Here is a 22,453-nt window from a genome sequence, read left to right as displayed (position 1 = left end):
TCCCGCAACGCCCAAAATAGGTGCAACCTACAAAAAAATTGATTTCTTAAAATTTCTGAATATAAACAAATTTCCAAATTTACCTTAAGCATTAAATATTCATCATCCGGAGCCTCCCGTAAGAACTGATCTACCTGCCCAGACATGAGAATTCTTGACTTCTTTGGCTAAAATCCCTCATTTCTTCTCTTCAAAAAAGCTAATAATTTTGGAAATTTACTTATATCAATATCTTCTCTAATGTTAATAACCGATTTCAGCATTGAGTAATGTGCCCAGAGAGTTGAGGCACAAACCGCTTTTGATTTATCATTGAAGTAGACTAACAGCGCATTTTCAGTAGGTTGTCTCACATTTTTTAAGCGGCACCACTTTTTAAAAGCATCGTACTGCTGCTCGTATAGTTTTCTAGATTTCGGAGGTAACAATTCTTCACCTACTTCGGCTGCTCTTTTATCAATATCAGATACACCTTCTTCACTCATGATACCAATAATTATCAATAACAAGGTTTCTTTACAATGACACTAGTAATGACAATGTTTCTAAATTATAATTGTCACAACGCAATGTTACTATGGTAACTTATTTTAAAGACAGTTTATTAAATGAGTTGAAGAGAGAAAAAACTGATTGAAATTATTGAAATAATTAATAAAATCATACCAGAAGTACGAAAAGTATCGTATATACCTTGCGACTGAAGTACATTTAATCCTTCAGGTAAATTATGGCCCTCCCTGCGGTCGGGCCATAAACTTTACCTTCAGGATTAAATGTACTACTTCAGGCCCGCGGTATATAATATACTATTTTCACTGAAATTTTGAGTTTAATTGCAATAAAAAAATATTTAATTCATTACTTTTCTGTCTTAGCTTATTTCCCCTTTCAAATCAAAATCTGCTGAAACAAAACTAGTGCCAGCATTCTAACGAAAACTGTTTTAGGAAATGAAGAAGGACTTGGGCAAGTTTTTAAAATAATGTTGTCATAAATAAATTGTGGAATTCGAAAGTTGCAGGCAAATATCTCTGGAACTGACGATTTTCGGTTATCAATGAATATGGCTCAATAATCAGCAAATGAGTGAACCTAGGAATAGGATCAGTTCTCAGAGTGATAAACATAGATATAGGGAGCATATGTCATTTTCAGTAAGAAAATTTTGTCCCCAACATCAAATTTGACAAGAAGTGCGCAGACATGAAATGTCAGTGATACGATATTTCACTCAATTCGCGAGTTTTATTACAAAAAACGCGCTTCTTATGTCTAATAGTGAATCAACATTTCATATCAATTCAAAATATATTGTAATAAATACCTAAATATATCAGAAATTCAAAAAACAAATTTCAAGCGCGCCAAACGCCGTGAAACAACCAATGACACTAGGAGAGCAAAAGTCGCCAAACCTTGGATTTCAGCAGGTAGATACAGAAAATAATAAATATTCTGCATACTATAAATTCGACAATAAGAAAAAATATCGGATTCCAAATATTCAAATTTGCATATTTAATCGGGAATCACTCAAATAAATATATTTCATTCAATAATTTTATATACATTCATAAAGAAATAGTAAAATTGTGGATTTGAAAATATATTACAATCCGACAACGTAATCGAACCATGTTGGAGACATGTAAAAATTGCGTATACTCCCTCTATCTATGTTTATTACTCTATGGATCAGTTCCTTTTCGTTACTGGGGAGATCGTTTCGTGTCCATGCTACATGCCAGATGAGTCATGAGGTTCCTAACATATAATGAAAGAATGCCTTCTGGGGTCAAAGTTCACGAATACCGACACTCTCAACTCATTTGTGTTATTAACTCTTGAGGCTATGGGGCTTATTTGAAAACTTATTAACAGTGTTTTGAAAGCTTCAATTACCGTAATGTTACCGAAGATTCCTATGCGTTCCCCGATGAAGAGGATGATACCTTTCTCTTTTGATTTCAGTGGAATCTTTGTGACTAATTAAATTACCATTCGGGTCAATTTGATAGAATATTTTCCGAATGAATTCTTTCAGTTGTTATGACCACTCTCTACTCGAAAGTGTTCAAATATTAATGATTATATCATTTGTATAAGCATCACCACGAAAACTCACGTTACAAACATCTGTAATGAGGGAAATAATATGCGAAGTTAAAAAAAAATCTCAAAATATCTCAACAGCTTATGAGCACACATTCATTCACCTATTGGAGACTTCAGAACTATTTTATTTATTATATGAGAAGTGGTTTATTATAAGTGTCATCGTTGTCGTTTATTTTATATAGATGGTGGTTCTGGTGGTTCAAACAACATGTTAGTTCGCACAAAGCTTGAAATTTTTCAGATACATCTATACTCGAAACTGCATTTAGGTCGCTTCTATTGTCATTGAAATGTTAATTTTTTTTTCGCTACTTATTATACTTGAATTTTGGTTTCTTCTTGGAAAATATCTTCAAATTCATCTAATTTAATTTCTTTTTCTGAATTTTTTTTGTGATTCTGCCCTAATTTTGAGTGTACCTATACATTATTCAGAAGTGTTCAGAACTTCTTAAAAAGTCTTTGTTTCAAACAGTTCTGAACAAATTCCTTTTTGTTTTGACTTTACCATTTATGATGCTTTCCTATTCAAGTTTCATAAAGATCCTGGTGTATCATTTCTACCTGGGACAAAACGGGAGATTTATCCCTACTTAATTTTGGGAGATCACTAAATTTCCAGAAGGGCATACATCCTTTCGAAGAATCAAAATTTGAAAATACTGACACTTGACATCTCATTTGACAGCGAGACTTCGAATTCTGAAAACTTCTACCTTACAGAAGTTCTAGCCAAAGCAACATGTGGTCTATTTCAAAAAGTTCAAACCAAAATCTGATCAGTGAACATAACAGGGTTCTTAGGCATTTTATGTTTTACCAGCTAGCTTTCTGCCAAATTGAGAGTTTCTCCATAGCTCCAAATTGATTTTTATTATTTAAAATGCTTCCACTTGTGGGCAGAAACATAGGCTAGTTTTATTTACTCTTCAGTTTTTCCCTTCATTTATAACTTAGTACACAAGTCAATAGTGACCGACTTCCTCACTAGAATGTTTTCAGCTTCAGTTTTCCATGTGAGGAGTGCTTCAAGAATCTAACGAGATCCTCATCGATTTCGAGACAATCTTCGACCGATGTTATGGTCCGGAAAATGTTCGAATCATCGACATATAAAAGAATAACCGAATGCTCTTAAAGCATTAATTCATTTCGATCTCTAAACAATTTATGACAGAAACCGCTACCGCATTTCATTAAGTGACAGCGATACTCGAATAAGAGGCTCGAAACGCAGATCACCACCTGTAATAATCTGTGGGAAGCTCTTGCGATCATTTATCGATCGAATAATTCGATTATAATCGACGGCAATAATTTATGAAGGCCTGATTTGTCGATACTACCGAACGCGATAAGATCGATCTTGTTCGGTGTGAAACTATCTCGAGTGTTTTCTCAACACCTCCAGAATCCACCCGATCTCAACTTATCGGTCTGAGTAGTGCCTCAGGACCATTTACAGATCAATTAATATTTCATATTAAATGATGGGGTTTCGACAAGTTCGCCTTTTAATACCTCATTATTCTCCACTACTTTAGCTCCTCTGAATTTAAAGAATGGACTAGTTTTCATTTTTTTGTTAAGGATTAATTCTCAAAAATTAAGTAAAATGAAACGAAAATGTGGAAGAATCATTGAAATATCTCTAGAAATGAAAAAGTTATGGGACTTTGAAATTGCGCTTGGAAGAATAATTTCATAGTAAGTGTAAGTGTCGTGACGTCACACACTAGACGACTGGTATTCGCAGAGTGCTTACGAATTCATTGGTGTAAAATCACTTGTGCCGTTCGTGTCGTGTTTTGTTCGTTCACGATGGCTGAAATAACTTACTATATACATACATATAAATTACTTTTTTCTCTTTTTACTTTTTACTCCTCACAAAAATATGTTTTGCCATTGATAGACTTCAACAACCAGTACTCAACTACAAACTGTTTATGAAACGTTTTTTAAATAAATCATCGATATAAGTTGAACCATGATGAAGAAAACTCAAAAGTAGATACTTACTTGAAAAGTTCAACTCCTTTTATTTCTGCACTGACATAAGATGGATTTGAAGAAAAAAACTCCATCACTGCGAATATATCTATTTTAGGCAAATTGTCACTTTGTCCTTTCACGAAGCCTTCTTCCATTATGGTGACATAAAAACAAAACTCGAGTTAAAACTACACTGTACAACTACAAACGGCGCGAGAGCCTTGGCGCGGCTAAGTATTTAAACGTAATTTATGGTGTAGCGATCACAGGCAAGAGCCGTGACGTCACAGACCAAAGACGTTCCGCGCTAAAATACGTAAATTTAAATAATCCATTTCTCAGTCATTTATTGATGGATTTTCAAAATGTTTTCACTGATTTATCAGTTTTGCTCTTTATTTTAATTCTATCGTGTCAAATATAGTATTATCAACATCACTAAACTAGTCCATTTGAAGGTGAGAGTTTGCATTGGTATCAGGAAAATAGCTTTTTGGGTCTTTCAGTCCTCGCAGATGACATCTTGGAGAAAATATTTCATAGCAATCTCTAGGACACTATTTGCAATTTATGGTGCTCCTATATTTTTCTGTCTGGATGACCAAGGACCTTACCATTTATTGATTCTAGACACTACAACGACCCATAAATTGGTTGAGTATGTTTTCGCCAACGTGGTGTGTCGTAATTTCTTTCTCTTATACCGGAGGAAGAGCGACATGCCCTCCAAAGATGCTGCGGTGTTGTATTTATAATTGTAATTTGATCCGCGATAATATCATTTGACTAAGATTCAAAGCAGGTCCAAGGACCCACGTATCTACCTCGCGCGCTAAAGGTTGAATCCCATGATGAACTTATAGTTACCTACATGAAGGCTCGTGTATAAGCAGAAATTTTGTTAGGATAATAATTATATAGTGGAAGAAATCTAATGCATCATATCACGCCTTTTCAGCATCTAACATTTTATCACCCTTTTCAGTTTCTAACATTCCTAAAAGTTCCTAACTGAACATTTGAAAATTGTCTGTCGCCAATCTTTAAATTGTTCTAATGTTAAATTATCAGACAACTTTTCTGGGCCAGGTATTCCTCTTGATAAACGGATATTTTTATCCATTCTATCTGATCGTGGAATGTCTTGTAATTCATATTTCATCATTGGAAGGAATCACTTGTCTATTCTCAACTAAATCAATTGTTATTTCTTCATAATACAACCAAAGCAGTTTTGAGTTCTGCTATTTGCTGATTGAAATGAAATGAAATGCTCTTGAATGATTCTATTACTCGTATTTCTAAATTTTTCATTGTAATTGTGTGGAAGCAATGGAGCCACTCCCAGGGTTCCAGTTGCCGATTCCAGCTGTGATCTCTTTTAGGAATTCTTTGATTTCGACATCTTTTTTCTCAATCAATTGACAACTATCAAATCGACAATTCTCTCTATCACTATACCTAGTGCTTCACAAATTTCACTCTTGAAGGTGACTATATTGATGTTTTTTATAGTGTGTTTTTTGAAGGTTAGGCTTGGGGCTTATTGGGTGAAGTATTATCAAATGGGTGAAAACTTGTTATGTATTCTATAGAACCTTTACAGAAGCTATGGTGGAACAATATTGATTATATTCATCAACTCATCAAATATGCACTTTATCTTTGAAAATTGTAAATTATTAATCGCGTACAGGCTCTTGCCTCTGCGATCAATGTTTATGTTTAATAAACTATTATTATTATTATCTATGGGTAAAAACGATTTTCCCGTCTCTACTTAATCAACAATGTTCTATGGTTTCAATCGGTAGGCCACAGAGATGCAAATTATTTGCGTTTCGAAATCGTACAGCTCGCTCGCCGCTCCATTTCGTCATACCCCTTTAGGCACGTTGTTTGGAGATTCTCACAGAGCGCGCCAGTTTACTCTAATTTCCCACGTTCCGGGACAAGGATGCCCATTATTCACCTCGTCCGTCGTTGATCAAGGTTGGCGTTCTCTTCCATTTCTTCTTCTTCGTCCGAGCGTCCCAATCTCCGCTACCAGCTGCGTTGCACCGATTCTATGTTTTGCACTCATATTTCCTCCGAATCGTTATAGAAAATTAACTGGAAATTACACTTTTAATAAATGTATTGCAATGTTTAAAATCTAAACTCACTCCTTTCTTGATATGTTTTAAGAGAATGTCGTATCCTGTCCCAAATTTTTGAACCTTTTCTGGTTAGAAAGGAATAAAGGGAAGAAATGAAAATAGGATCTCTAACTTTCACTCACATCATATAAAGATTTGGTCCGAAAATAATATGATATATATATATATATATATATATATATATATATATATATATATATATACCACTGCAGTATAAACAATAAACACGAGCTAGAGAAGAAAAGGGGACTCAACGAAAATCAATGGAAATATGTGTACACTGTAGTGTAAGTGTACGCCATGACTGAAAGGGTTAAGCCGAGAAAACACCTAATTTCGTAGAAATAATAGATATTGAATATGAATATGAATATATGTAAGTACTCATTAAGAACAACTGATAAACAAATATTACAAATATCATTAATTCGTCCAATGTTATCAGATACTAATACCTATATCTCCAATAAATCAATATTTTTTCATCCAATAATTATAATAATATCTGAATAATCGATATTCATTTCTCTAATTCTGTAGCTAATCTGTTGATTCTGCCACACCTTGTAGAACAAAATCGTGTGAAAATATCTTGAATACGCAAGAATTCATGGTTATGTTTTATTAATATTTGTTGATACTCGAAACCCTGCTGCCACGGATTTAGCTATTATCTGTCAAATTCGTGATACAGAAAACCTGCCAACCCACATTTTCAATGCAAGAATTACTAAGCGATATTTATAAAAATACCGAATGAATTAGAGAAAATAATTTCTCTAATTCATTGCATTTTCATTGAAATTAATGAAATATTTCCATAAATATAATTTAGTGATTTTTGCATTGAAAAATGTTGGTTGGCAGAACTGATTTCTTTAAGGCAATTTGATGAATTGACAGATAAAGCCGTAGCGGAAAGTTCGGAGTGCCAACATAGAATAATAAAATATAACCATGAAAACTGTGCGTTTCTGATATATTCTCGCACGATTTTGTTCTACAAGATGTGGAAGAATGAACGGAATAACCACAGAATTAGAGAAAATAATGTATAATACAGAAGGCTCATTCTAACACACGTTCATTCAAAAACTCGCCACTTCATGGCTCGTTTTCGAATTTTGAACTGCACTTGAAATATAAATAACTATATTTTGATAAAATGAAGAAGTCAGCTCAAAAGGATTATAGAAATTAATTTTGATCTCAATTAGGTAGGAGTGAGTGAATATAGAGGATAGTAGCTCTCTATTCACTCACAGTTCGAGATCAACTGTCATGTGAATCAACTGTCATTTCATGTACTCTCATCAAAACGCGCCTTCAACTGTGCCGAAATAAAAAAAGCTAGTATAGTCAGAGTTGTTCAAAAGTGAAAGTGATGTTGACAGTTTTTTCGATTTTATCAGGATGTTGTGCACTCGAGTTTCTTTATATAAATTAAAAATATAATTTCTGTCTAGGAGGAAATTTAGAGAGCAAATGTGTCGAAAAAATTCAGATTTGTGAAAATCCATCACAATAAAGCATTGTTTCACTTCATTTCGAGCGAATAATAATGAAATTACTATCACTGACTTTTTCTGTTTCCAAAACTTTTACGTCTTCGAGATAGATTTCTTCAATCGATGGAAGAAATCGACATGAAAGACACGGGCGAAATTGGTTCTTAAATGAACGAGAGCTCAAAAGCTGCTGACTTCACTTCAGTACTTACTTCAATCATTAGAATTACTTGATCTTCACTCTATGGAAATTATTCAAATTGAAATTAAATGACAGTTATTTTATATCCACTTTCATAATTCAATTTATACAATTATATAAATAACAATTAATTGTTTGCTACATAGTAGTTAACTTTTTTAGTTGTACAAAATATAAAATCTGAGGAGGCCTATGTGTAGCGAACCAATTGTTATATAATTAAAAATTGGAAATAGAATAATTCCCATCTAAAGTAATTGTAACAGATTTCTTCATTTTTGAAAATATCATATGGTGTTCCGCCCATACCTCTACTCTGGTTCAGATACCATTCTCTTCCAAAGTATTAATATATCAAAAACTTGCTTATAATGAAGATATTTATTATAGATTTGGATGATGGGCTATGTCCCATTAGATGATCTAACATTAACAATTATTTAGTTCTTAATAAGAGTTGTTTACTTGAAAAAAAACTTGAATTAGGTAGACATCTTTATTTCAAGACTTGTGAACACATCTTACGTTTTTTTTTTCGTTATATTCTAAAACAGAATCGTGCAAGTCTATTGGTAATTCCCCCAGTTCGAAAGCGCTCCGTCAGTTTTTTCCGTCACACTCGATTTGTCTACTTATTACTCGAAATTATTAATCCATTAACCACTTAAGATAATTAGCTAATGCTTCCTCGTTAGTGGCCAGCTCGAGAATAGCTCTGTTTGCGGCCGCTCAGATTTCACTCCGATCTCTATTATCTTTCGAAACGCGCTTGACGCAATCGCCAAGGTCGGCAGGGGTTACGTAAAGCAGACTTTCCCGCTCGTCCGGCTCAACAACCACCGTAAGAAGATGGGTATATTGCAGAAAAACTCTCGAATACGAAGAGCATCTTTTACCGTAAGCAAGAGGCCGTAGGTCAATAGCTAAGATTGCATCTGTAATATTTTTACCTGTATAGCTACAACAATCGCTTAATATAGGTTTCAAGAGAGTCAAATAAACAAGGCCAATTTGAAAATTTATAACTCGCCCAATCCCTCATAAAAATCCATAATTGTCATAATTAACTGGATTTACACAGGCAATTTATTTCATTATTGTATTTGAAGAAGCAATCAAATATAAAGTCTGAAAGTATACTAGGTAGTTGTTTCATTTGTAAAATAAATGTAGGTTCCCGGAAAAATGTGGTTTTCCAAATTAAATGAAATAAGAAAAAATCACTTTGTTTTCTTTCACTCATTTATCAAACTGGTACAGTGGACTTTTTTGGTTTTATGAAGGTTATTTTTTTCAGAAATCATTTATTTTCATGTCATAATTTTCTCTGGATAGAGTAACAATAGATATTTTCTTCAATGACTTTATTCTTCATTAAATTTTTATTTCAGTCAGAATTGATTCGAGTATCGATCTTGCTTTATAATTTTTTTATTCTTATAGAACATAATTCTATTCTGGAATAGTTTCTTACTTTTTCTGATGAAGTTTGAGTCTAGTGCTAATTCTGTTTGGCAAACTAAAATGTTGATAATTTTTATAGGTATTTAGGGAGTAGAAGGTATTTGAGTAATTTATAAGTCGGCCATGAAAATTGCTATTTGAAATTGTGTTTTTTTTGTTTATACAGGGTGTTTCCAAATTAGACGTGGACCTTAAGGGAGATGTTAGTATCACTCATTTGCTGTCGAATGAGCCATATTTATTGATTACCGAAAATATACAGTTTCCGTGATATTTGAGTTCTTGTTTTTTTTTTAATTTTCACCTTACATCATTTTCTGTCAATTTTTTCTACGTTGACCAAGTTTTATTCGAATTCTTGATTATTTTCATTAGAAAAGGATATGATATGTATGAAAAAAGCAAAACTATGCTGTATTAGATGTTGAATAAGAATTATGTAGTATGATTTGAGACTTGGCACATGAAGAAAGAATTAATTAATTTTTAATATCATTCTGTCTGCAACTTTCGAATTCCACAATTTATGTATGACAAAATTATTTCAAAAATTTGCCAAATTTCATATTTATTTCCTAAAAAAGTTTTCGTTAGAATGAAGGCACTAGTTTTGTTTCAGCAGATTTTGATTTGAGAGAAGAAAGAAGCAGAAAAAAGAAAATAATTAATTAAATATCCTCCTGGAATTTACTATCAATCTTCTTACTGCTTCGTCTATTTTAACGATGTAAGATCCAGACTTCTCGCTGGCCACGAAAATAATCCAAAATTATAATCAAATTTGTTCAACGTAGAGAAAATTGACGAAAAATGAAGTAAGATGAGAAATATTTAAAAAATAAAAAAAAAAGAACTCAAATATCTCGTAAACTGTTGATTTTTGGTTATTACTAAACATAGCTCAAACAAAAGCAAATGGTCACACTAACAGGTCTTCCAAGGTTCACATCCAATTTGGAAACACTCTGAATATTAGATTTTCTAGGTTTTCAGATAGAAAAACATATTTCTTGTGATTTGTGATGGAGATAGGTTATTTGGTTTTATCATTTTATAGATCAAATTCAACCGATTGGAGTTGATAAAATAGTTCAAAATGTGGTACCTTTATATGAAGGTATGGATAAGTTATCATGGAAACTGAACCATTTTCTAGTCTCATTTTTGAGTCACTACATTTTTCTAACGCTCTAATTGATTAGATGTTATCCTTAGACAATTTGAGTTGGATGAATTTCGGTAAGATTCTGTTGAGGCACTGTTGGATGAACCAGGATTTTGGGATGCTGTTTGACATTTGATACGCGCGTCGTGCTTATTTAATATAGGTACATATTTCAGGGGCCTACTTCCATCCACATACATCATTTCTTATTACCTATTCCGCCATTATCAGTTTTTTAGATGATATTCAAGAAATCATCAAACGGAAAAAATAATTGTTTTTAACCTCATTCATAACCGGACATATCTCCTCCCACCGCTATATTTAATCAACGTTGATATGAAGAATCCATGAGTATACTTAATAAATAATACTTACCAAACGGGATGCATCGACCAAGGTCATATTTTATTGGTCATTATTTTTTCTTGTCTCGTTTGTGATCTCGCTATTCTCCTTTTCCTTGTTCAGACAACTAGACCTTAAAAACTAGAACATTAGAGAAAAATGACCATCAGTGCAACGCATTCTCAAGGTTCTGTCGTTGTCACTACTGGTTGAAATATCGGAGCCTGCTTTGAAAGTTTGACATTTGGATTCGTTTGGATGTAAAAAATGAAGAAGCTGTGACGGATCCTTTGACATTCGGCTAGAAACACGCCCACCCGGATCTTAAGAAGAGCAGGATGCGATCTCGCGGTGAACTGGATAGAGGGCCTTGGAAGAAAACAATACGCTTCGCTTCTACTTACTTTTATCGATACGAAAGGATAGATAAAATTAGGGTGGGGGAAATGTTCGAAAGGAGTGGATGTCGATTTTGTGGAAATTGTTAGCTAGTCTTGAGGGCGTATACCTACAACCTTTCTCACTATGTTCTTCAGTGAAGATTCGTTTTGATTCTTTGGGGAAATGGCTTATTCGATTCTTTCAATTTTTTCGTATTGCAGTTTATAATGAATTGTTGTATATCACCTTGAGAACTGAAAGGTTTTTCAAACGTATCTCAATTATCAAAATGATGAATTTCAGAATTTTCACATTGTGATGACTTACCAGATGGTCACAAAAAATAGAACAGGGAAGAGAAAATCAGATCCGAACGTAATAATAATAATAATAAATGAGTTTATTCAAATACAATAACTACATTCAAATTGAACTCAGAAAAATAAACTGTGAGTTATCTCTAGAATAACTGTTTACAGCTATAAAATAAAAATATGATTCTAACGACATCAAAAAAATAAAATACAGTTCTTTCCACCATTATTCCACAATCAAATTTGTCTAATTGGTCTCATTTGGGAAATTTTTTTCATAATCGGAAATTTTACTCATAATCAGGATTTTTTTTTCATAATCGGGAATTTGACTCATCTTGTGAATTTTTTTTTATCATCTCATTTCTTTTGAAAAGACTACCAACTCAATTCATGAAGAGTTCATTAGATTGTCTATAATTGTTCTATCTTCTTCAATTAACCAGTTTTTCATTTCTTTTTTGAACTTTTTCAAATTTCTTATTTCTCTTATATTTATTGTTATTTTTGGATACAGTCTTGAGGCTATGTATGTTCAGCATCTTTGTCCGATTCTTTTTTTCCGCTCTTGGTCTTTCATAATTGTCCCTTTCTGTTCTAGTCGAATATTTATGTTCTTTCAGTGCAAGAGGTATTTTTTTAGTAGGTAAATGTTTACTGCTATTTTACTAGCATAAATCTGTCTCACATCTAGTGCTTCGGATATTTTGTAGATCTCTTTACTAGAAAAAGTGTATTTTTTTCCATACATAATTTTCAGGATGCACTTCTGAATAACATCTAGGCCTTTTTTATGACAATCCAACACACCGCCCCATCCAATAATACCATATGAGAGTTGCGATTGTACCAATGCGTCTTAAAGGATTTGAAGATGTTTCAAAGATTTCATGTTCTTTCTTATTAATCGCAATCTATAGGCAATACCTCTCTATACCTCTCTAATATCAGCATATTCCCTATTTGTCATTATTATAAATCCAAAATGTTATAGCAATATAGATGACAATCAATAAGTAATAATGAATAATAACTAACTTAAATTGTCACCATGTTTTCAGCTTAGAAAATGACCACAAAATATATTTCGAGAAATGCATATTTTGTCTTTGTCCATATCTCTCTTCTGTTCTTTATTGTTGTTTCACTTATCGATTGTTTCCTATATTAGCAAATTCTTATCATCTATTAGACGTACACTGTGTTTTCAAAAATATTTTCACTCTTCATATTCATTCACGACTTTCACGAGATATCTCCATCATGAATAAATTGAATTTTTCGAACTATGTCCAGTTTCAAATTTTCATAATGAAAGAATGTTAGATGTGATAACTTTGGGTGACACCGCGTATTGAAGATGAATTTATGTTTTTTTTTGTAAATCTGAAAAGTAAATTTAAATTCGAAATACCAAGTGATATTCTCAACCTGAACACTTAAAATGACGAATAATGAGTCCGATTGTACAATATTCAAATGATTAATATTTCTCTGACTCGACCTCGACATGTGTCAATAACATCCCAAGTTCCAATGAATTCCGCCGATAAGTTTGGTTCTGATGATGTTTTCATTATTTCCATGAATTTCAAAGCTTTCTGAAGAAAGACAGAAATTAATTTTTTATAGTCATTCCGTACTCCTCTAGTCTTTCTGTACCAGTGATAAGAGTGTTTGTACAGTTACTCCAGGGAGGACACCATCTCGGTCTCAAAACCTCAACTCGGTCTGATCTGTTGCCACAAGAAAATGAGGTTTTTTCCAATATTCTCCTTGAATTTTCTATAGTTCTGATGATGTGATCCGATTCTTATTTCATACATATGTATATTATATGTATACTCAAGATCTCAACTCCAACGGTTTGTGTCAATATTAGATAAATAATTTTTGATATTTTTCAATTATCTCTTCTTCTGGTGATATTCTGGTGATAAACATGAAGATACTCTCCAAGTGATTATTTCACATATATAAAATTTCTCGCCTTACTAGTGCGGTAAAATCTTCAGAGCTTCCTAGATCGCAGATTGTAACTCGATGCATATAGGAAAAATCCCCACCAAGAATCCTCTGAAGACTATTACCGCAGTAGTGAACGAAACGTCAGAAGAAGAATCTAATGGACCATGGAAATTTAAACAAAAACAAACAATCTGTCCGTGAAAACCTTCAACTTCCGCAATATAGTATCATTTTTTATCACTGAACCTAAACACAGCCTTTGATGAGCTAAATTCGGTCAACAATGATATCACAGAAGTGAGGAAGTAACGAGTCTAGAAAAATTTTGTTGAAAATCTCTGTCAATATTGTGTTGAACTGAAAAGATCAGGAATTTAAACTAAGATAGTCTGCTTTCTGCCGTATCATCACTGACAGAAATGTAAACTCAGAAAGCAGCCTGTACATCGGTATAATACAATAACCATAAGAAACAAGGTATTTGCTGATGCAGTGAGAACAGCGCAAATTAGGAGAGAATGAGAAGGAAGAAAACAGAATCTCAACACCTACCTCATATCTACGCTTCTCTTGAATTATTACATTGAAATCTATACATTTTTGCCAATTAAACCATCGGCAGAAATGATCCATTGTGTTTCTTATCATAACGTTGAGTTAATTATTGTTTTATTCGGCTGATTCATCAGTCTTGTATTCTTTGCGGACAAACGTGAACAATCAAACAATAGATTTCTGTTATGCTATTTCTAGATCAAGCATCTTCTAACGTCTGCATTCATTTCGATGTTTCGCAGTTGATTTTCGTGATGAATAGAAAAGAATTCCATCCAGGACATAGCGAGATCCTTAAGTCTCGAACCTAAAAAGCAAACTTTTCCGCGAATAGACGACAGTTCAAGAACCAATAGAAACGATAAAATTGACAAAGCTTAATGACAACCGATCATTAAAGAAGACGACATGAGAAGCTGTTTCTGCCAACTGGTTTTAAAACTGCCTTCGGAAATGTTACGGAGTTAAGTTAAAGGTGGCCGCACACTACACATATTGAATCTGCTCAATCGCCGTTAGTGAAATTGATTTTTTACGAAAGAACATTGCTACAGGGAGTTTTGTGTTGTTAACTTCATTTCTCGCTCTTGCGAGCAGAGCTTCGGGTGATGGTGGGACTGCTGACGGGGCACTGTCGGTACAAACATCATTTGTACCGTATGGGAAAGTTAGTAGACGAAAATGAGATTTGCAGGCTCTGTGGATCGGAAGTAGAAACGGCTGAACACTTGTTGTGCAAGTGTCCAGAGCTGGCTGGCCTAAGAACCATTCACATGGGTAAGCCGGTCCTGGATACCAGAGAGGTAACGGCCAAGGCCCCTATGGAGGTTGTCAATTTTATTAACGTCGTTGACCACCTCCCTGGGTTTCTATGAATGAGTAGGGTAGTGAACAAAAGATCTGCATGGTCGCAGTTCCCGGAAGGCTTACCGAAGCAAAACGACCCCAGTTCAAATAATAATAATACCAAAATACGCCCCTCCAGAAATGTTTCCAAAAAAGAACCCTTCAGTGCCAATGGGGCTCGTAGATTTTCTATAATCAGGGTCCGAAATGACCTTAAACTGGAACTGCTTCTAATAGAGAAGACATTGAATCAAAACTCGACGTGCAAATCGCCAAGTGTGCAACACACCTTAGCTACGACAATACGCTTCTCATCATCATCGTCTCATCTATGAGAACGCACCAAGTCGGGCACATATGGTACCGGTACCACTCGGTCGGGTACCATCTTCGCATGGACGTCCTTGGCTCGCCCCTCCCGCACTTTACGATGTTCAGCCTCGCCTTTCCTGGTGATACCGTGTCCGTCCAAAAATCATCACAATTTATTATGATAAAAAGTAAAGAACTGTTTCTACATATACTATCAAATACTTACTGTTTTGGATGGATCTCAATTTTTGAGGGCTCGTTCTCCAGACCAATCTCTCTAATATTTTGTCACAATATTGGTTTTTTTCGAATTCTGAGCCAGGAATGGTCTCAAACCATAACGTTCGACTCTCAGATGATGAATCCGTCCTCAAATTCGATTTTCGAAAGGAAAACGTTGATCACCACTGAAATATTTTTATGAAAGTAAACATCAAATCATGAACACGATCAATCAGAAATCTTCAACTAGGTTGTGACATGATACTTTGAAATTTCATACGATGTTAATTTCTAACAAATTCTCATGAATCCTGACTTTACATCAGCCTTCATTTCCATTAATTATATTTTCGGTGAAATTATCAGAGATACCTTGAAAACATTTTTAACAGAACGCAGTTTTTTCTATGAGAAAAATTGATCATTCAGAATCTTCATCTTTGATTTAGAGACGTTAGTACCAAAGAAATAAACTTCAAATATAATTTGTTTGTGTCGACGTATATCTTCATCTCAAATTTATAAAAGTTATTCTCAGAATGCAAAGATTCCATAAAAATTCTTCCAGTGAACATCTCTTATAATCTTTTGCAAATATAAAATGTGTAGGTACACAGATTCAAATGAAAACCCAATGATCCTTCCATAATTTTATACTTACTATTGTATTATTATAAGTCATGAAAAGGTTTCTATGTTTCTTGAAGGCTTGGTTGCATATGATGGAATCTATTACCAGCTGTTCCTTCGATCCTTGTGCATTCTTGGAACATCCTTTCTGCTGTGTTGTTATTATTTTATTTTTCTCGCAATGTTTGTAGATACGAGATGCTAAACATGATGTGATGATTTTGTATATTGTTGGTAGGCATGTTATAGGTCTATATTTTGATGGATCCATAGTGTTTTGAAAATCCTTCGGTATTAGGTAAGTGATACCTGTTGTTAAAAATGTTGGCATTTCTGTTGGATTATGTATTATGTTATTTATGTATTCGACTAGCCTGCCGTGCAGACACCAAAACTTCTTCAACCAGAAGTTGTGAATTCCATCTGGGCCTGGAGATTTCCAATTGTGAGTGTTCTTCAATATTTCCTGTAGTTCTTCAGACGTTATTACACTATGTGGCATATTCTCTATGGTCTCACATGATTTCTCCTCTCTTCTTATCCAATGCGCTTTGGAGTTAAAAGGAGTTGGTGTTGACAGTTGATCGGTCCAAAAACTGTCCATATCTTCGGCGCTTGGAGGACTCACTAATTTAGTTGACGTTTGTTCATTAAGCATTCTATAAAAGTTCTTTTCGGAGTTTTCAAAAATCATATTGTCATGTTTTCGTTTATAGCTCTCATTGTATCTTCTCAGTCGTTCAGAGTATACACTTAATTTTTGTTTGAGTGTATCTAGAGTTTCTTGAGCACTTTCATTGTTGGCGTCGTAGTTTGCATGTCGCCTATGGCGATCCATAATTGCATCCACTATTTTCTGTAGTTTTCTCGACGGAGAACCTTTTTCAAATTGTGTTAACCGTCCTATATCTTGTCGGAGGCTATGTACTTTTGCTTCTAGCCTATTTTGCCAATGTGGTTTGTTATGCTGTTTTTTCTGTGCTGGTTGCTCACTTCTAGGTTTTGGCTTCACACCGAGCACTGCTGATATTGTAGAGGCTGCACAGTAGGTAATAAGATGCAATGACTCTAGGTTTTGGTCATTCGAAAAAAACGGTGGAATTATCTCTTTGTTCATTATGTGCAGAATATGTGAGAGTTTTTTCGATGTCTTCAGTCTAGGAAGAATTGGTCGTTTAAGAGGATCAGTACCCTCGAATTCTATAAAATATCTATTCATTGTAACAGATAATTGCTCTAATAGATCTCTTCGACTTTCTTCTCGGTTTTCCATAGTCGCAGTTTGTATATTCCGCCATTGCTCATCTCTTGCTAGTGCCAAATCTCCGCTGTTTTGTTCCTCAGTATTAATTTGTGCATTGATGTTGTGTTGGTTTCCAGCACAATCGTAGTTTTCTTCAATTGTCACTTCGTTGTTAGTGGGGTTCCTATTCTGTAGCCTCAGTTGGACTTCATTTTTTATTGTGTTAAGTCTCTCATCGGGTACAAGTTTATTTCTCAATATGACCCGGTATTGGTCGGCTACTCTTTGTTCAGAAACTTGAAGTTCGGGATAGTTTCTGTGGAATTCTGCAAACAGCTTTTGCCGGTAGCCTATTTTATCCTCTTCCATATTAGTTACTTCATAGTATATGCGCATGATCGTTTCATTTATCGAACTTGTCCATTTCATGCGTCTTCTTGGTAGACCTGCTTGGGTGAGTGCTGGTTGGGGATCCTGCACAGCACCTTCAGCAGTCGGAGAAACTCGTGTTATTCTTCTCCTAGAATGTTGAGATTGTGGAGGCGTAGCATTTTGATCGACAGACGCCCGTCTCCTTAGCACTCTGTCACCGACGTCCCGCATACTGTCATGTCCAGCGCCGGCTCCAGACACGCCCTGACGAACCTCAGGCAGCGGCTCTATATTTCGATTCCTTAAATTCACCATCATTCATGGGTTCCTCCGTGTCGTGGGGGAGACGGCCTTTGATCGCTTTTTACGATCCGCAGAGCTACGGTGGGAGAATTCTTGAGCTGCTTTCCACACGGCTTCGTCCGTTACCCTGGACAGGGACCCTTCGACAGGTTACAGCTTCCCGGGTCAGGGAATTAGGGTATTATTATTATTATTATTATTATTATTACAAGGTAAAGAGTTGAGGCCAAGCCTATAAACTCACAAAAATTGAAATATATGAAAAAATACACCGAAACTTAAAAAAAATGCATTACATTATATTCTGATATAAATTACATAATCACATTACTATTTAGAAAGGTACTAATTTAAGGACATATATTTTCTCCAAATTTGCACTGTTTAATTTTTTTCCAGATATTCCTATTTGCAATGTGATAACAACGCCAGATTTGAGATTACCCATGACGGATGCCGCTTCAACAGCTGCCCTACTCGCTCTGCAAAGGATAAAGGACTCTTCCTTGTAAGTAGCCAATCAACATTGCTCTAACAAGAATCAGACCACTTCAGAATCCTTAATTATAATATGACTATCTTCTTCATATCGTGCTGGCCGTGAAACATTTATTCGCCTTTAAAATGCTATGAATGAGCAAATATGTATTTTTCAAATTTTTTCATTTTAAGCAGGTGCGAACATTCAGATTTTGTACAAAAATCACTTCATTCAAAAGCTGTCTCATAAGTTTGTATGGCCCCCTATTAGAACTGTGCACCATCTACAGCTCGCCTTCCAATTCCAAATTTCTAATGAACTCCACTCTCCACCTGGGATAACTCCAAGATTTTATGGATCTCCTCACATGGTCCTGTTATGAAGCTAATAAGGGGATGTAGCATGTTCTTACTGAGATGCAAATACTTTTTTAATTTTCCAGTATTGAAGTTCCGAGGGAATTTTTTGGAATCCCTGGGAGATTGCGCCAAAGTTTCGGTATCCCCATATCTTAAAAGAAACTCTCTCTCAAAAATGAAATATTCTATAGCACACAAAAGTACGCAACCAATAAAAGTCATTCGTGCTCTCTTTCTGTCTAAGGTATAGCAGCTTGATTATCAGAAGATATTGCTATGTCATATTGCTAGGTTCGTTTTCAAGTATTTCTGTCTGAAAGACACTTGAACAGAAGCCTAACGATATTCAGCACTTGGTTTCTGTTCCAGATGAACCAGCTCCGACTTCTATCGTGGTTTTTGAATCATCTGCGTACCATTTGATGATATTTCTTTTAGAAGTTTGGATGATGTCTTCTGCTTCTCAGTCTTCCTTCCTACTTAGAATCGCAGTCGAGTCCTTTTTGATGCTTACTCTCCTAATCATTGGCTGTCACATCGTGGTGGTTGAAAACTGGCTCTCAGTCCTTCAGCTTGCCATTTTTGAACATTTGCACATGTATCTGCTGGGTTGATTTTTATCTTGCTCAACTGCACTCTTAACAACAAAATTTTTTGCGCCTGGCCAATGGTCATGTTTGTTGCGTTCAAACAGAACTTTTATCTCTTTTCTGAAGTGATGATTTTCTTATGCGACTTGATTAATCTCCCAGCAAAGTAAGATTAGTTTTTTCAACGCTTTGCATCAATCGTTTTACAATTACATGAACCTATATCCAAGTTGTGTTTTCCGCAGCCATCACCAATTAGAAGCGCTGTGAAAGGCTCAACTTGTTTCAATAAAACATGTTTTGTTCCATTCAAGTGAGTTAGTGATATCTGGGACCGTATTCTCGACAAGTGATTTTTCAAAACGTATACGTACTTACAGTGCTCTGAACACTGAATGAACGTATACGTTCTGAAAGATCACTTGTCGAGAATACGGTCCCTGGCTGTTGGAAGCGTTACATAGCCTAGCTTTCTTGTACTGTAAATATTGAAAAACCTGAGTGTATCTCTTCATTCTTGGTTGGCGCATGATTATAAGTACTTTATAGTGCGTCTTGTATCTAATTCAGCTTTATACTAAAAGTGCCCAAGCTGTCCTCAATTCTATTTACTTACTTCATTACAGAACGATATCCAGACTGCCAACCTTAGAGGTAACTTACGGAAAAGGTAGCAACAATATCGTCAACAATAATAACAACAACGAAGTACACAGAAATGCCCCAGAAACTTCTGTACGGAGAAGAAAGGTGCACAGATGTGACGTGGCAGGCTGTCACAAGGTCTATACGAAGAGTTCTCATCTCAAGGCACACAAGAGGACGCACACAGGTGAGGACGTGCATCTTTTCGGGTTAATTCAGTCTTAATGAAAAAAAGAACACAATTTCACAATCGTTTTGAATATGGATGAAATGAAATTCATAAATATATATCTCCGAAAAAAAGGCGGTAAAATTATTGTATTCAATATTTTCGTACCTACGTATTTCATAATTGCATGTTGTCGAGTCTTTCATTATAGAATTTCTTTTTATTTAATTCCTCGATTTCCGGCTTTTTGAATTCATGGATCGATGTATTATAGCAACCGATTTTGTTCCAAATTTCATGCAAATATCTCGGACAGTTTTTCAGAGAAGCTTCAGATGATAGTCAACGAATGAAGACAATTCAAAAGATTCATTATTGGAAATAATAAATCATCACTAATCACTAAAGAACAAGTTTTAGGTACAAAATTCAGCATTTTCACGTTAGTACTAATAATATTCATAATCATTCGTTTCAATATTTGTTATTCAGATCGATTATTTCAGAAAACACGAATCTATACTTCAGCTCATATATTTAAAAAAAAATAGTTTTCTGCCTAGATTAAAATGCAACCTGTCTGAAATTTCAGCAGTAAATGTTTCATTAATATGGATTCCAAAAACACTGCAAGTTCCACTTGATGATTATCTAATTTCATGCTAATTCTTCGAAATTTAAAAATATCAGGATTATTAAATCTAGTGAAAAAGTCCATTTCTCTAACTTTACATATCCGGGTCAAATAAGTTTTAGATCAGAATGAGTTCCAATTGTTGCCAACAAATTCTTCTGATAGAAGAACCCGAAATTTCAATGTAAGCCGAGGATGTTGAATCGAAGTTGCTATCAGAAAGCCAGAACTTGTATAATAGAGAATATGAAAAGTTTATGCTATGGTACAAGAAGGGACAACACTCAAATTACATGTTATTCAGATTTGTTTTTGATACCAAGCAATCTTCACAACACCGTGTGATTTTATTTTGAGATTTAGCACGCTTTTTTACTCCATTCAATGTTATGGTGGATGCGTCCGGTGAGAAATGCATCATCTACATCATGGCGTGTTTGGATGAATACAAGGAAATCATTAAATACTTCCGTCCATCTACGGATTCCAATATTTCTACCCGTCATTATAAACCAATAGCAGTATCAAAGCGAATTCGATCAGAAAATCTTAATATACAGTTATGGTGGATGCGCTTGATTATGATAGCATTATCTGAGTCGTGGAGGGATTCAAGATGCAATATCTCCTGAAAATTTCATAAACCTAACTAATTAGACGCGAATGTCAAAACCCATCGATGGAAAACAAGTCGACGAAAAAAAATTAGGGTTTGGGAGCCTCCCAGAGTGCCGGTTGACGTAATACGAGGATCCTGAGTCCGTCTAGGACCATTAAACAATCGTCCATAGCAATCAGCATCGGTGAAACCCGAAAATACTGGATCGCGTAACCCGCGGATAGACTGGGCGTGCCGACCGGGCGGGAAAAAAAAGTTGTTCAAGTGCAATTAAGGTTCGAACGGGCGGTCATCCGAGTGTCAAATAATCTGTATATTATGCTAATGCACGCTAATTGCTCTGTAATTTTCGGCACCGGCGGATTTCAGCGACGTCGATGATTATAATTGTGATCGCTGGTAATTGGCCGATTCGGCATCCGGTGCCTTTTTGTCGATTATTTTAATCGAATTGTGCAAACCGTCAGCAATCGTATAATATTGGGCTGTGAGTCAATAAGATGTTCGATTGATAGCAATTATTGAGGAAACGAAATTTCATATAATTCTGGTAGCATATCAAATGGATTGTGTCGGACCACCCTTTAGAGTTAAAACAATGGCTCAGCTAGGTTTTGTTCCTCAGAGTATTAAACATAGATAGAGGGAGCATATTTTCAGTAGGCAAATTTTGTCCCCAACATGAACTATCAAATTTGACATGAAGCGCGCGGAAATGAAAACATTTCAGTGATAAGATATTTCACTGAATTAGCGAGTTTCTCCACAAAGAACGCACTTCTTATGTCCCACAGTGAATCAACGTTTCATATTAACTCAAAATATATTGAAATGAATACCTAAATATA

At 34.9% G+C, this 22,453-nt stretch overlaps 1 protein-coding gene across 3 annotated transcripts in view; it reads left to right on the top strand.

Annotated features, from left to right (window-relative positions):
* LOC123675778 (Krueppel-like factor 5) overlaps positions 1–22,453 on the top strand; it is a 217,032-nt gene that overhangs the window by 190,401 nt on the left and 4,178 nt on the right. For all 3 annotated transcript variants that reach the window (XM_045611291.1, XM_045611289.1, XM_045611290.1), the window contains exons 5-6: positions 18,508–18,616; positions 20,165–20,370. In XM_045611291.1, the coding sequence (XP_045467247.1) occupies positions 18,508–18,616; positions 20,165–20,370 (315 nt within the window). The remainder of the gene's footprint in view (positions 1–18,507; positions 18,617–20,164; positions 20,371–22,453) is intronic.

Source organism: Harmonia axyridis, chromosome 3 (genome assembly GCF_914767665.1).
Source record: "Harmonia axyridis chromosome 3, icHarAxyr1.1, whole genome shotgun sequence".
In the NCBI taxonomy this organism is placed as follows: domain Eukaryota; kingdom Metazoa; phylum Arthropoda; class Insecta; order Coleoptera; family Coccinellidae; genus Harmonia; species Harmonia axyridis.
This window is presented reverse-complemented; position numbering and strand designations above follow the sequence as displayed.